Genomic DNA, 11,584 nt, shown 5'->3' with positions numbered 1-11,584 from the left:
GAACCACCACTCATACGTTGAACTGATGGAAAACATAAACGCCGATAAAACGGACATATTGTCAATTTTAAGCAAACAAATATGGGTTCCTGGAAACTTTGTTTCAGAGGACACATATAGCCGATGCACGCCATTCAATTGAAAGTTGAGACATGCGCGGTTCAACACGCTTTCTGTCAACACAAGCTGTCATTCACATTTGCCCTCCAAAACATGTTTTATCTTCTCCACCGTAGGTTTTTCCATTCATCATGTCGTCTCCCGAAAAAGAAAAGCAACGCGGAGCATAGGTGGCTCGCTCGTCAGGCGAACGACCCTTACGTCAAAGCTTCCCACGCTCTAAACTTTCGCTGCCGGAGCGCCTTCAAGTTGCTGGAGATTGATGACAAATTCCGCCTGTTGCAGCCTGGAATCGGCGTGGTGGACTGCGGGGCGGCGCCCGGAGCCTGGAGCCAGGTGGCCGTGCACCGGGTCAATTCAGCGGGGACAGGTGAGTTCATTGTTGGGGATTGTTAATTACATGAAGCCTTCGTTGTTTAGTTTGGCATGAAATAACCTTGCCTGCTTATAAACTGTACATCAAAACTGTCCAATGATTACGAGAAAGGTCTGGAAAACTACACAAAATGTAAAACAAAAAATGTTGAATACGACTGAACTGTACTACTAAGGCAGTGATTGTTTTGCACACCAGAGATGGGACCGAGTCACACCATGTGCAAGTCTCAAGTAAGTCTCAAGTCTTAACCTTAAAGTCTCAAGTTTAAGCCCCAAGTCATTTTTTTCTTGGGCAAGTCAAGTCACAGATTGTGTCAAGTCAAGTCCAAGTCAAGTCACCTTATTATTGCAATTTTACCTGCAGAATCTGATCTTACCTGCGCTCCTACCGTGTTATCAATATTATTCTTTAAAATGTATGATTAATTTCATATTCAAACTGAAAACATAAACTAAATAACACTGAAGTCATTCAAGTCATCGTGTCTCAAGTCAAGTCCCGAGTCTTTAACTTCCAAGTCTAATCTCAAGTTTTTTTTATTTTTTGTCAAGTAAAGTCAAGTCACAAGTCATCAAAACAGCGACTCGAGTCCAAGTCACAGTGACTTGAGTCCCCATCTCTGTTGCACACAATTAGAGTTTGCCCACTCGTACCAAACTTCCATTGAAAGTGAATTGGTAGTTTAAAAATAGAATATTTTGCATGCTGTGCCTTGCTTGTATGCATATCCACCTAAAGATAGATGACTTACTGTGTTTTAACTAAAGAGCCAACATCACCCATGGGTACAGTCATCGGTATTGACCTCCTAAACGTAGCACCTCTGGATGGTGCCCACTTTCTGTCAAGCCATGACGTCACTGACCCTGCCACGCACGCCAAGCTGCCCGACTTACTGCCTGGGGGCCGGGCTCATGTCCTCCTCAGCGACATGGCGCCCAACGCCAGCGGCTTTCGGGAGATGGACCACGAGAGGCTCGTGGGTTTGTGCTTGTCACTACTGGACTTGGCCGAGACTATTTTGCGCCCCGGAGGCTCTCTGCTGTGCAAATATTGGGATGGCTCCCTGGCCCATCATCTCCAGGACAAACTTTGTCTCACGTTTGGGAGTGTTCGGAGTTTAAAGCCACATGCGAGTCGCAAAGATTCTGCAGAGAGGTATTTCCTTGCCAGAAACTACAGGAAATCAGTCAGCGGATAGACTTTATTACCTCTACCAAGGAAGGACAAAATAGTTGTAGCCATTTTTTTCATGGCTACAACTTTTGTCCGAATCTTTCGTCCCAAGGATTTCTGATTCAAGTGTGCCTTGTGTTTACATGGTCTTGTCAAACCAAGTGTCACTCTAGATCTGATTCAGATTTGGCATCAAGTGCAATCCAGTTGAACATGTTCGGATGTTTCCATGTCCATCTAATCACATTATATTATCTTGTATTTTAAAAATATGTCTGCAGGACATTTGTTACCAGAAAGGGCACAGTTTGGATCACTCGTCAATTCGCAGATAACAATAATATTGAATGCTATGATTGAAAAAAAATGAAATATCGTTTTTGTGTAATTATTAAAACTAAAATGATTCAAGTAATTTGAAATGGTTACTCATTTTCCGTTTTTATGTGCTGTAATATTTTCCCCACATTGATTAGGATACAACTGCACCCTCTGTAAGTTATGAATGAATGAATGAATCATTATTTCGAACATGATTTAAAGAATAAAAATATAATTATTATATTAATTGTTTATTATAAATAAGAGTATTGCATATAGTATACATACTGTGTGTATGGATATGTGAATTAGTTAAGAAAAAGTCCAATTAATTAAAACCAAACAAAATGGACGTTGATATTTTACAAATTACTGAAAGGAATTGAAATGGTAGTGGTGTGTGGTTGATAGTCAGGAAAATAGCTTGTAATATTTCACGATTAAAGAAATAAAAAACAAATACAGTGGTTATGTATGAATGAATATAGATATTGACTCCCGATTTTAGGAAAGACCGACTGAAACGTGTTTTTGAAGACATCGTAGATGCAATTTACCACTCTCGCCAATAGGTGGCACTGTTGAAGCGACTGAGAAGCCGCGATCGCCTTGCATCTTTGCAAACAGTTGCAGCAGCGCTGGCTTAGAATGTAACCCTTCCCCAAGAAGCATATGCACCACCGAACCTCCGAGCTGGGCCCACAGTGTTTGTACTGCACTCACACTTTGCTGTTTGCCTTGCAAGGGGCGGAAAAGACATTTAACCACCACCGCTCATGCTAATAATTGGCACCGGCGGCCATGTAGAAATATCTCCCTCTGTCATTGAGAGCTAGTGATGAGGAGCCCTCACATATCGCATGACTAATGGCAAGGAAGGAGCATAGTAGAGGAGCTTGGCACACACACACACAAAGTGTGGCTGCTGTCAGGCAAAAAGGAGAAATATTAGCAGTCTGGTGCACGCTTTGCCTTGAGACACTACATGCGAGTCATTCTTTTGCAATGGCTCTCTCTTTTTGCTTCTTTGGAAACTATTTACCACCACTGGAACTGATGGAATTGATCTGCTCAAGGGTCACAATGTCACTTTTTGATATTTCCATCCATCATCATCAAGTTGGTAGAGGTGAAAGTGACCAATACAGCCTCATTCACAACTCTGCCCCATTTTGAGAGGAAACATTTAAAAAAAAAAATGACACTCTGGAGGTTGATAAGCTTTAAATTAAGCAGGCTGTTGTGTTTGTTGTGCCACAAAAGGCGAAAGGCACCATCGGGAAACGGCTTTTCATGTCCTCAGTGAGGGATTGAATGGCGCTTTGTCAGTGGCAACATAATGCAGAGTCACGCCATTGTTGCTTGCACATTCAGAATTCAAATGGACTTTTTAACTGGATGTGTGCTTCCTCAAAAATCTACAATATTTCTTTGACACCAGTTACTACTTTTTAATTATTATCTTACGGCATCTTAATGTTTAAAAGAAAGAGAGAGCGGGAAAAAATTAATTAAATGCAACTAGGTGAGTTTGAGTAGCTCCGTTTAAAAAAAACATTTTCTGATGTCATGTTACTTGACTCATCGCTTTCACCCAAAAGCGTTCGGCCTGACCTCGATTGATTTTCAAACTAGCGCTGCACATTTTCTTAAAGTTTACCACACCGGCGTTCTTTGAAATACACCGCCCACTAAAGTGCAGTTTTAAGACGGCACCGGTATCTTTGTAGTATATTTTGCTTCGGTGCTGAAAGCTAATGGTAAGTACGAAGCGGCGGCACGGGTAAAATACACGCCTCATATTTACGGCAGCTCAATACTATTGACGCTCTGTCTGCAACTCGCTGCGTTGATTAACTCACTTCATTCAGATCTACTCTCAGGGGCTTGTTTCCGTCCCGACTGCAATCGATGGCCTTTCTGTTTGTTAAGCAGTCACGTGACTTCCACTTCCTCCCGAGCAGTAGTAACATCATATCCTCCATTGCCACGGCAAAAAAAAAAAAAGTGATCAAATCACGTTAAAGTATAAAAAGTCCGATTCCCATGACGTTCCCTAATGATGCTTTTCTTTTCGGGTGACTCTCCAGAAGCTGTATCGGCGGTGATTGTCAGATACAGTTAAGTTGATAGACGGATGCCGGAAACGCCTCTATCTGTTTGATTTGAACCCCAGATAATAAACGGCGTCTTAACTGGGTCCCAAAATGTGCGCCTGGATGGCTGGGGCGCCGTGGGAATACAGAAGAAAGAAGGATAGAGACAAATTGGACCGCACATGTCAACAAAGACGGATTCGCCGGGGCCCTGCAATTGGATTAAACTTTTCAACAGTCTGACTAGACATTGACAGGCCGGCCTCCAGCGGCGCGCCGTGAAGTCCATTTGCTGTGGCCGGCCGGAGTGCTGCATTGATCTTTCCGAGCTCCTCTCGGCAGAGGTCCGACTATTTGCCTCATTTGTCTTTCAGATTTTATCTGATGCGCGGCATGGACGTAAACATGTCTCCCTGTTGAGCGTTATTAACAATTACAGCGCGGCCTCGAAAGCTGAAATTCGATGAACGATTTAGATTTTCTTCGTCGCGAAAAACGCAAGGACTTAGATCTATGTTGTACTCAGTTGTAGAGCATTTTATTCTTGAACTTTTTTTTGGTTTGAGGAGCCCCGCCTCCACTGTAAAAGAATTTGAGCGCCTTTACTGTTTCTGCTGTTAGCTAGCTAGCTAGCTTAAGCATTCCGCTTGGAAAATGTATCTTATATTTAGTTATTCCACGGACTTTAGAGTGCCTCATTGTCTACCGTGAGTGCACGCATGTTACATATTTGTATCCCAAATTTTTTTTGTTGCGTTCACGTGCCCTTTAGGAATATAACAAATTGAGATGCATCAGTGGCAACTTTCTCCACGAGCACTTCAAGTCTAGTGGGTGAGTTGTGCATTTGGATTTCATTGGCTCATTGCTATTGCAGAGGGGGAATAATTATAAACCTAATGCAGGTAATGTAGTGTGCGGCATGCAGAGCGTCTCCGAGTTGATCAACTCAGCGCAGCATACTAAGTAGCATGCCGACGAAACCTCAGAGGCCAAGCCGGATGTCTCCTTTCCGACGCGGGCTCGCATTGCAGAGCTTTATTAAATTGTATCAATAGTTTTGGTGTTTTGGTCCTGTCTGGAGGCCACAGATCTTTTTTTTTTTTCTTACAGATGAGACGCTTGTGTTTGCTGAGTCCTTCTTCAAATTATTGTCCAAGTGGCGGGTGGTAATTTGCAGTCAGACAACACAAAAATGTAATCAGGGTGGGAGGAAGCATGCGGAGGATGCTAACACGAGCGTCCAGAGTTTAAGCTCGCAAAAACTGTTTTGTAAGCTCCTGTGCCAATTACAGCAAACAAGAAACATCTCTGGGTAATTACAGCAAATGACTTTATGATGCTCGCCGCCCAAGAGACAAGATCCTCGATTGATTTTAAGATTAAGAGAAGTAGACAGCACAAGCAGGTTACGAAATTCCAATTACGTCAATTATTTGAAATGACGGGACAATTTACAGTCGCAGCTTGAGGCCCGCGCTCGTCACCCCTGATCGGTGATGAATACGATTCCAGCGCGGAGGACACGGTTCTCCACCTGGTTCATCAGCCTCCCATGGCGCTTTGCTCCGAGACAATGTCGGATGCCGCCAGAATCACAATCACACCCCCCACACCTCCCCTCGGGCTTGCTTCATGTCGTCAATGATTTCACGCAAGAAAAGAACACGATTAACAATTTGGGCTTCTTAAATAAAATAGTCTCGGTTTTCATTTCGCTTGTCTTTGCACACGGCGAGAGATATGTTCGGATGTGAGTTGTTTCCGACGGCCACTTTGCGATTGAACTAATCTCCCCTGATCTCACGTTGTGCCACTTCACCACGATGTACTAAAACACAGCAAAGCCCGCTTCATACCTATTCATGAGCGCGATCCTCGGAGGGCCACCATGTTCCGTTCTTAACACTCGAGATGTGCACAAAGGCTGCGGAGGCCTTTCAAAGGCTACTCCATGACATGAAAGATTGTTATTATTCATGAAGCGGTTCCCCTTTGGAGGTACACGTGAAGCAAACATAAATGGTCGGTGTATTCATTTCGACCTTCTGCTAAGTAGACGATAGGTTTAATTTCATGTTTTGAAAGATTGCTGTCCATCTGTCATCGTTTTCTCAAGAGTGAGAGGCGAGCAAGCTCAATTTATTCACGGGCACGTGTTCGTTTGAATAACTCGTGTCCTCCACATCCGAGAAACTCCTATCAGCACAGCTGATGTTCTGCTCGTAATGGCATCGGTGATGCATTCCTTGAGATTTATGTGTTGTATCTTTTCTCTGACACATCACGGCCTTCAAATGCCCCCAAAGATGAAAATCAAGTGGGTGAGATCGGGGGATTTGGGAGGCCAATCCGCAGAATCACATCGAGCAATCCAAGCATGTGAAAAGTGCTGAGCTAACCACTGACCCACGTGAATGTCAGAATAAAAAGGCGCTGCCGTCATGCGGGAGGGAAGTCAGCCGGGTCGGGATGGGATAAAATGTTTTCAGATGCTTTTCAGCATTACCGTGTTGCTCTTGTTAAAGAGATCTTAAATCTCAATGAGTTTGTTAAGCTGGTTAGAGAAAGGGCAACAAACATTAAGATTTACATCAACATAAATCGGTTGCAATAATCGTATCACGCCGTGTCCGGCTTGGCATTTTCTCCAGACGCATCCAGACAGGATTGATATTATTGCCGTGCACGGCATTTCTAGTTAAATTTGATTGTAAATGGGAATAAAAAAGATTAAAAATCAGAAATTGCTCATCTTAGCTTACCATGATCCTTTTGCAACCCTACTCGTCGTGTCGCCCTTGGTCACCATGGTAACGAAAGCCCCATGGACCAATGGGCAAGCAGTTGCTCACTTGCATTAAAAAGGTTTGATTGGATTTATTATTAAGGACCAAAAAACATTTTATATTTATATTATACATATATATTTATTTTTTATATTATATTTATATTTCATAATCTTAATGAATATTATAATCAGCATCGCCTACCCAAAAAAAAGAAAAGTTGAACAGTTTAGACCATTGGTGTTAAACTCAAGGCCCGGGGGCCAGATGCGGCCCGCCACATAATTTTACGTGGCCCCCGAAGACAAATTGTGCATTGACTTCATGTGTCTATACTAAAATTACAAATTGTCTTCACTTTTAAAGAGATACAGATATTGCTAGAAATTTTTGTTACCATTCATCTTTTAAAAATATTTGAATAGTTTTGGTCTCCAGTTTCAAACCTAGTAAGTTATTTATCTTTACTATACTGTGTGTAATAAAAGTATCGGCCCGCGACAAAAGAGACTGTCTGACACCCCTAGTTTAGACAATAAAACAATGGCAAGTCTTTTATTTATTTTTTTAAGATGGTGCAACCTGTACTACATACTCACGCTCTATATTTTCCTCACAGAAAAGCCCTGGCAGAGATGATTTATAAGACTCACCTCTCCCAAATAGATTTTGGGATGCAATCGGCGAAAATTAAGTGGTAGCCATGAGCTTGCAAGTATGACAGGGACAAAAAGAAATGGACTCTGCTCCACCTGGCCCCAAGTGTCCCCTTCAATTTTTATCCGAAAACTTGCAAGACGATGAGGGAATATTTGATTCTTGTGATACTTTAATGGCTTTTCTTCTCAACTCGCTCCCGCATAGTATCTCAGTCAACGTGTTTAATCAGAGCCGGCCTTTTTCATTGACTTGGACAGAAAACTGGTGTGAAAACGCTCGCATGGCTGTCCTTTTCCCGGGGTGCGAGCACGGCCATCAAACGGCATTATTCAGGTCAACGGCCGGGCGTTCGGCCATGTTGCTTTGGCAGCGGGAACAAATAATCGTCAGCTTTTGTTCATGGCGCCGCAATAACGCAGCGTAGCAAAACAAATGCCGCTTCGACTCTGTGTTGAAGGCAAAAATCTAATTTTTTTTGGGGTCACTTAGTAAAGTAAAAGTAATTGGATAGAATATAACAAAACACCGTGATTGTTTTTGTTTGGTGCCGATGCAACAAAATCTGGGGGCAACTCCAATTCAGTCGTACATAGTTCAGTTTTTCCAGCAGTTATCTTGTAAAATGGATTTGGAGACTGAATTCACATTACGGGCTCTTTACTTTCCATGCACATACAAAAGACGGCCTAGTTTATTTTACAAACGCCGCAATGAAAAGTTGTATCGATGAATATTGTGGCATGAAACAAACACACCAAAAATAAAAAAAAATCGAGTCTTGCAAAGTTGCCAATTAGTGCAAATTTGCTTCATCGGTGCACAACGGCTTTGTGGTTCATTAAAGAAAGGTATATATGTTGAAAATGCATTTCATGTGCTAATATATGCTCTCTGTGTATTTTTTTGCTCAACTAATTAGGATCCCAAACTGAATTATACAGCGAGGGAGCGCTAATGATGGTCTTGGCTGCATATTTAGGAATTGAAAAGGGGACGGTGGGTCACCTTGCTTAATTAGCGTGACTTCATTTCTTGAATTCCGAGGTTCATAGAGTCACCCGCTCTCTAACTTCATTTATTAACGGCGTCTTACAAAATTCATCAGGTTACTCCAGCCGACGTTTGTCCGATAATAGAATGAAATTAATCTGCCGCGATCGAGGCCCGCAGCGCCTTACGTTACATTTCTTTCTTCCCGATGGAATTTGGGGAAAGAGTTTTGAAGTTGATGAATAGCGTTGGCGCTAATCAGCAGTAGCAGCTCCGCTATACCGTGTTGCTAGCCAAGATCATTTTCCATAATGTCCACTTTAAGTTTTAATGAGAAAACATTTGACACAAAAAAAACCCCAATATCAAGTCTACAGAGACTTTCCATGATGCTAACAAACGGCAAACCTCTTTTAATTTATCTGAACTGGACTAAAGAGACGACGGGCTAATGAAACAAAGAGTAATTTATCAGGTACGCTTGTGGCAAGCGCGGTGACGCCGGAGGGATTTGTTGCCTTAACTGCCACCTAATGAACGAGCTGAGTAAAAGCGGCTCTACCATCTTGATTTGTCCTCCGGCTCGATCCAAAATTAGTGGCGCATGTGTTCAAATGACACATTGTGGCCTTTATGGACGAGCAACGCATTTGCTTTCATAGCTCGCGGCACAAGACTCAAATTATTTCTACTCAATGTCAGAGTCTTTTGTTTTCTTTTTGTCTTCAATGAAAGAAATCATTTGAAAAACACTTTTAAATACTTAGAGCGAGCCTTCAAATTAAATTCAGGTCAGATGCCAGTCCAGTCACGTGACTTGAGTTCTCCACTTCTGGTGAGTGACGCCTTACAACTGCAGGGGGCGCTGATTGCTCCCACGCTGCGTTGTATACTTTAAAACTAAACTCCTGCTGCAAATACTTCTAACTTGAGTATGTCAGTTTATTAACGCTATTGTCGACCTTTGCTAATAAACGCTACCTAGCCATTAGCCGAGCAGAAAAACTGTGCGGTGGATGTTTAATGGTGATTTTCATATGATGTATAAACGGTACCATTAGCGACCACCATCAATACACATTACTACATGGGCCTGTGTTTATCTTATTTCCTCCTAGCCAGTCTGCCTCGCTCTTTTATGATTTTGCCATAATAGCCCCTCATGATACATAAATACGCCACTTTCCCTCTTCACATAGATCTATATATTAGTTTACATATGTAATGACCGCTTTGAGAGCTCTTTCAGGCATCTGACTAGACTCGCCTTGGAGGGTTTGATAGCCCCCTTCAACTTGCCACTAATTGGCTCTGTATGGCACTTAAAGAACATAGAACTGGAGTCCGGTTTGGTGTCTTGATGGACAGAAAAAAAGGCCCGCTTGGAGTAAAGGTGGGCAAAGAATGAACATCAAGGCAAGCCTTCTTTTAAGCACAAAGGAGACATGGCTGTTTTTTAACATCGGGGCCATTGCGGAAAGGCTTTTAAAAGTGTTCAAAGTGCATTATGCCAGATCTTTGTTTCCTTGGGGATCAATGCTAAACGCAGGCGGAGGTGGATGGCGACACAAACCACCTGTCGTGTGACATTTAACAATTCATTTCCACTTCAGTTTTTTTTTTTTGAGAGTACGTTTCATTCGGAGCGTAGTTGTTGAAGCAAGCCGAGGTGTGGGCGTCGGGGAGAAAAAAAAAAAAAAACATCTCCCGGGCAATCCCCAGTAATCTCACGAGGCCGTAACTCTTGATGGGATTGCTAACATCAAAGCTCGCTTAGGCTAGCATCCATAAAGGAAGCCCGCATTAGGGTTTGTCTCATTTCTTCTCGCTGAGAAATGGCCCGGAGATGTTTGTGGCTTGAACGCCAAGAATAACAATGCGAGGGAAGCGGCTATTCGTCAGCGGGGACACCTGAATGCATCGTTTAGGGAAAAGGGTGATCCAGCCCAACCGGTCTCGGAGTCGACGCCTGGGGGATGCAAATGGGTCGGACTAATTGCCGCGTTTACTGTGCGGTGAGAGCAATTTGAAGATGATGGAAGCTGCAGGTGCAGTTAAAAGGAGCGGGTAGGTGCTTACATGACAGGAACTCCATGAGCTTGAACACTTTCATTATCGGCTACAGTCATGTGAGAATGGTACATGTTTTTGTCACACGTTCTCCTTGAATGATTCTGCTCTTCGCTAATTTTAGTCATCCTTCTCAAAACCTCCGTGAATTTTTATCCGGTCTGTCTACATGTGTTGCAGCACCATTTATGTTCCGATATGCTAATTGTTAGCTTGGGTGCTGATGACGTTTCCTATTATGTTAGCATTCTGTGTGATTCTAAAAATAAAATTAAGGGCCTATGTTTTAATGATGCAATTTGATCCTTTTGTGTAAAAACACGCTGAAGTGTTTCCCGAGAAGGCAAATCCCGAGTGTATCATCAAGCGACGACTCCTTCCAATGGATCATAAGACAGGAGTGTGCGGTGAATAGATTATTCATAGCGTCAGATAATTGTGGAGGAAGCAGCGGGGGCGACCAGCGGCTGTCTTCATCACCTTGGCAGCTTCGTGTTGAAGCGTCTGCCTCAGGTGGTCCACGCTCAGCCGCCCGCAGATAAGTCAAATCAAAGAAGCCCATATTTTGCGCTCGCCGCCTTTTGAAGGGGGGGCGGGGGGCTCTGCTCTGAATCGATGGTGGCTCTCGAAAAAAAAAAAAAAGCAAATCCAGTCCACTAACACGAAAGGAGTTTGCTTTCATGCGTTAAAAATCTGTCAGAATACCACTTAAAAAGCGAGAACGCCGCTTGTTAAAAGAAAAGGGAACATCTTCTCCTTTGACCCATGCTTGGGAAATACTAATAAGATGCCGCTCATTCCTATTCAGAGGAGGCTCGGCGTGATTTGAGCACCACTCACGTCTCAAATTAACACAACAATGATGTTCATCGCTGGGTTGGGTAGAGTTGCTCATACTAAAAATAGTCGATGGAATAATACATACATGATTATGTCCAAGTGTCAAATTGGCATTGCTTGGATTTGTGGTTTAATTGAAATTT

The 11,584-nt window shown here is 42.9% G+C and overlaps 1 protein-coding gene across 1 annotated transcript; it reads left to right on the top strand.

Annotated features, from left to right (window-relative positions):
- Positions 1-114: 114 nt before the first annotated feature.
- Positions 115-2,090, top strand: mrm2 (mitochondrial rRNA methyltransferase 2). The gene is made up of 2 exons (XM_088357374.1): positions 115-490; positions 1,267-2,090. The coding sequence occupies exons 1-2, from the start codon at positions 124-126 to the stop codon at positions 1,698-1,700; spliced, it is 801 nt and encodes a 266-aa protein (XP_088213500.1). The 5' UTR covers positions 115-123; the 3' UTR covers positions 1,701-2,090.
- The last annotated feature ends 9,494 nt before the right edge of the window (positions 2,091-11,584 follow it).

This window comes from Syngnathus floridae, chromosome 17, assembly GCF_059516105.1.
Source record: "Syngnathus floridae isolate MCC-2025c chromosome 17, RoL_Sflo_1.0, whole genome shotgun sequence".
Taxonomy (NCBI): domain Eukaryota; kingdom Metazoa; phylum Chordata; class Actinopteri; order Syngnathiformes; family Syngnathidae; genus Syngnathus; species Syngnathus floridae.
This window is presented reverse-complemented; position numbering and strand designations above follow the sequence as displayed.

Excerpts from the sequence above, each read along its gene's own strand:
- mrm2 (XM_088357374.1), top strand. The coding sequence starts at position 124 with ATGCACGCCATTCAATTGAAAGTTGAGACATGCGCGGTTCAACACGCT. Across the intron at positions 491-1,266 it reads GGTCAATTCAGCGGGGACAG|AGCCAACATCACCCATGGGT; the intron begins GTGAGTTCATTG and ends TTTTAACTAAAG.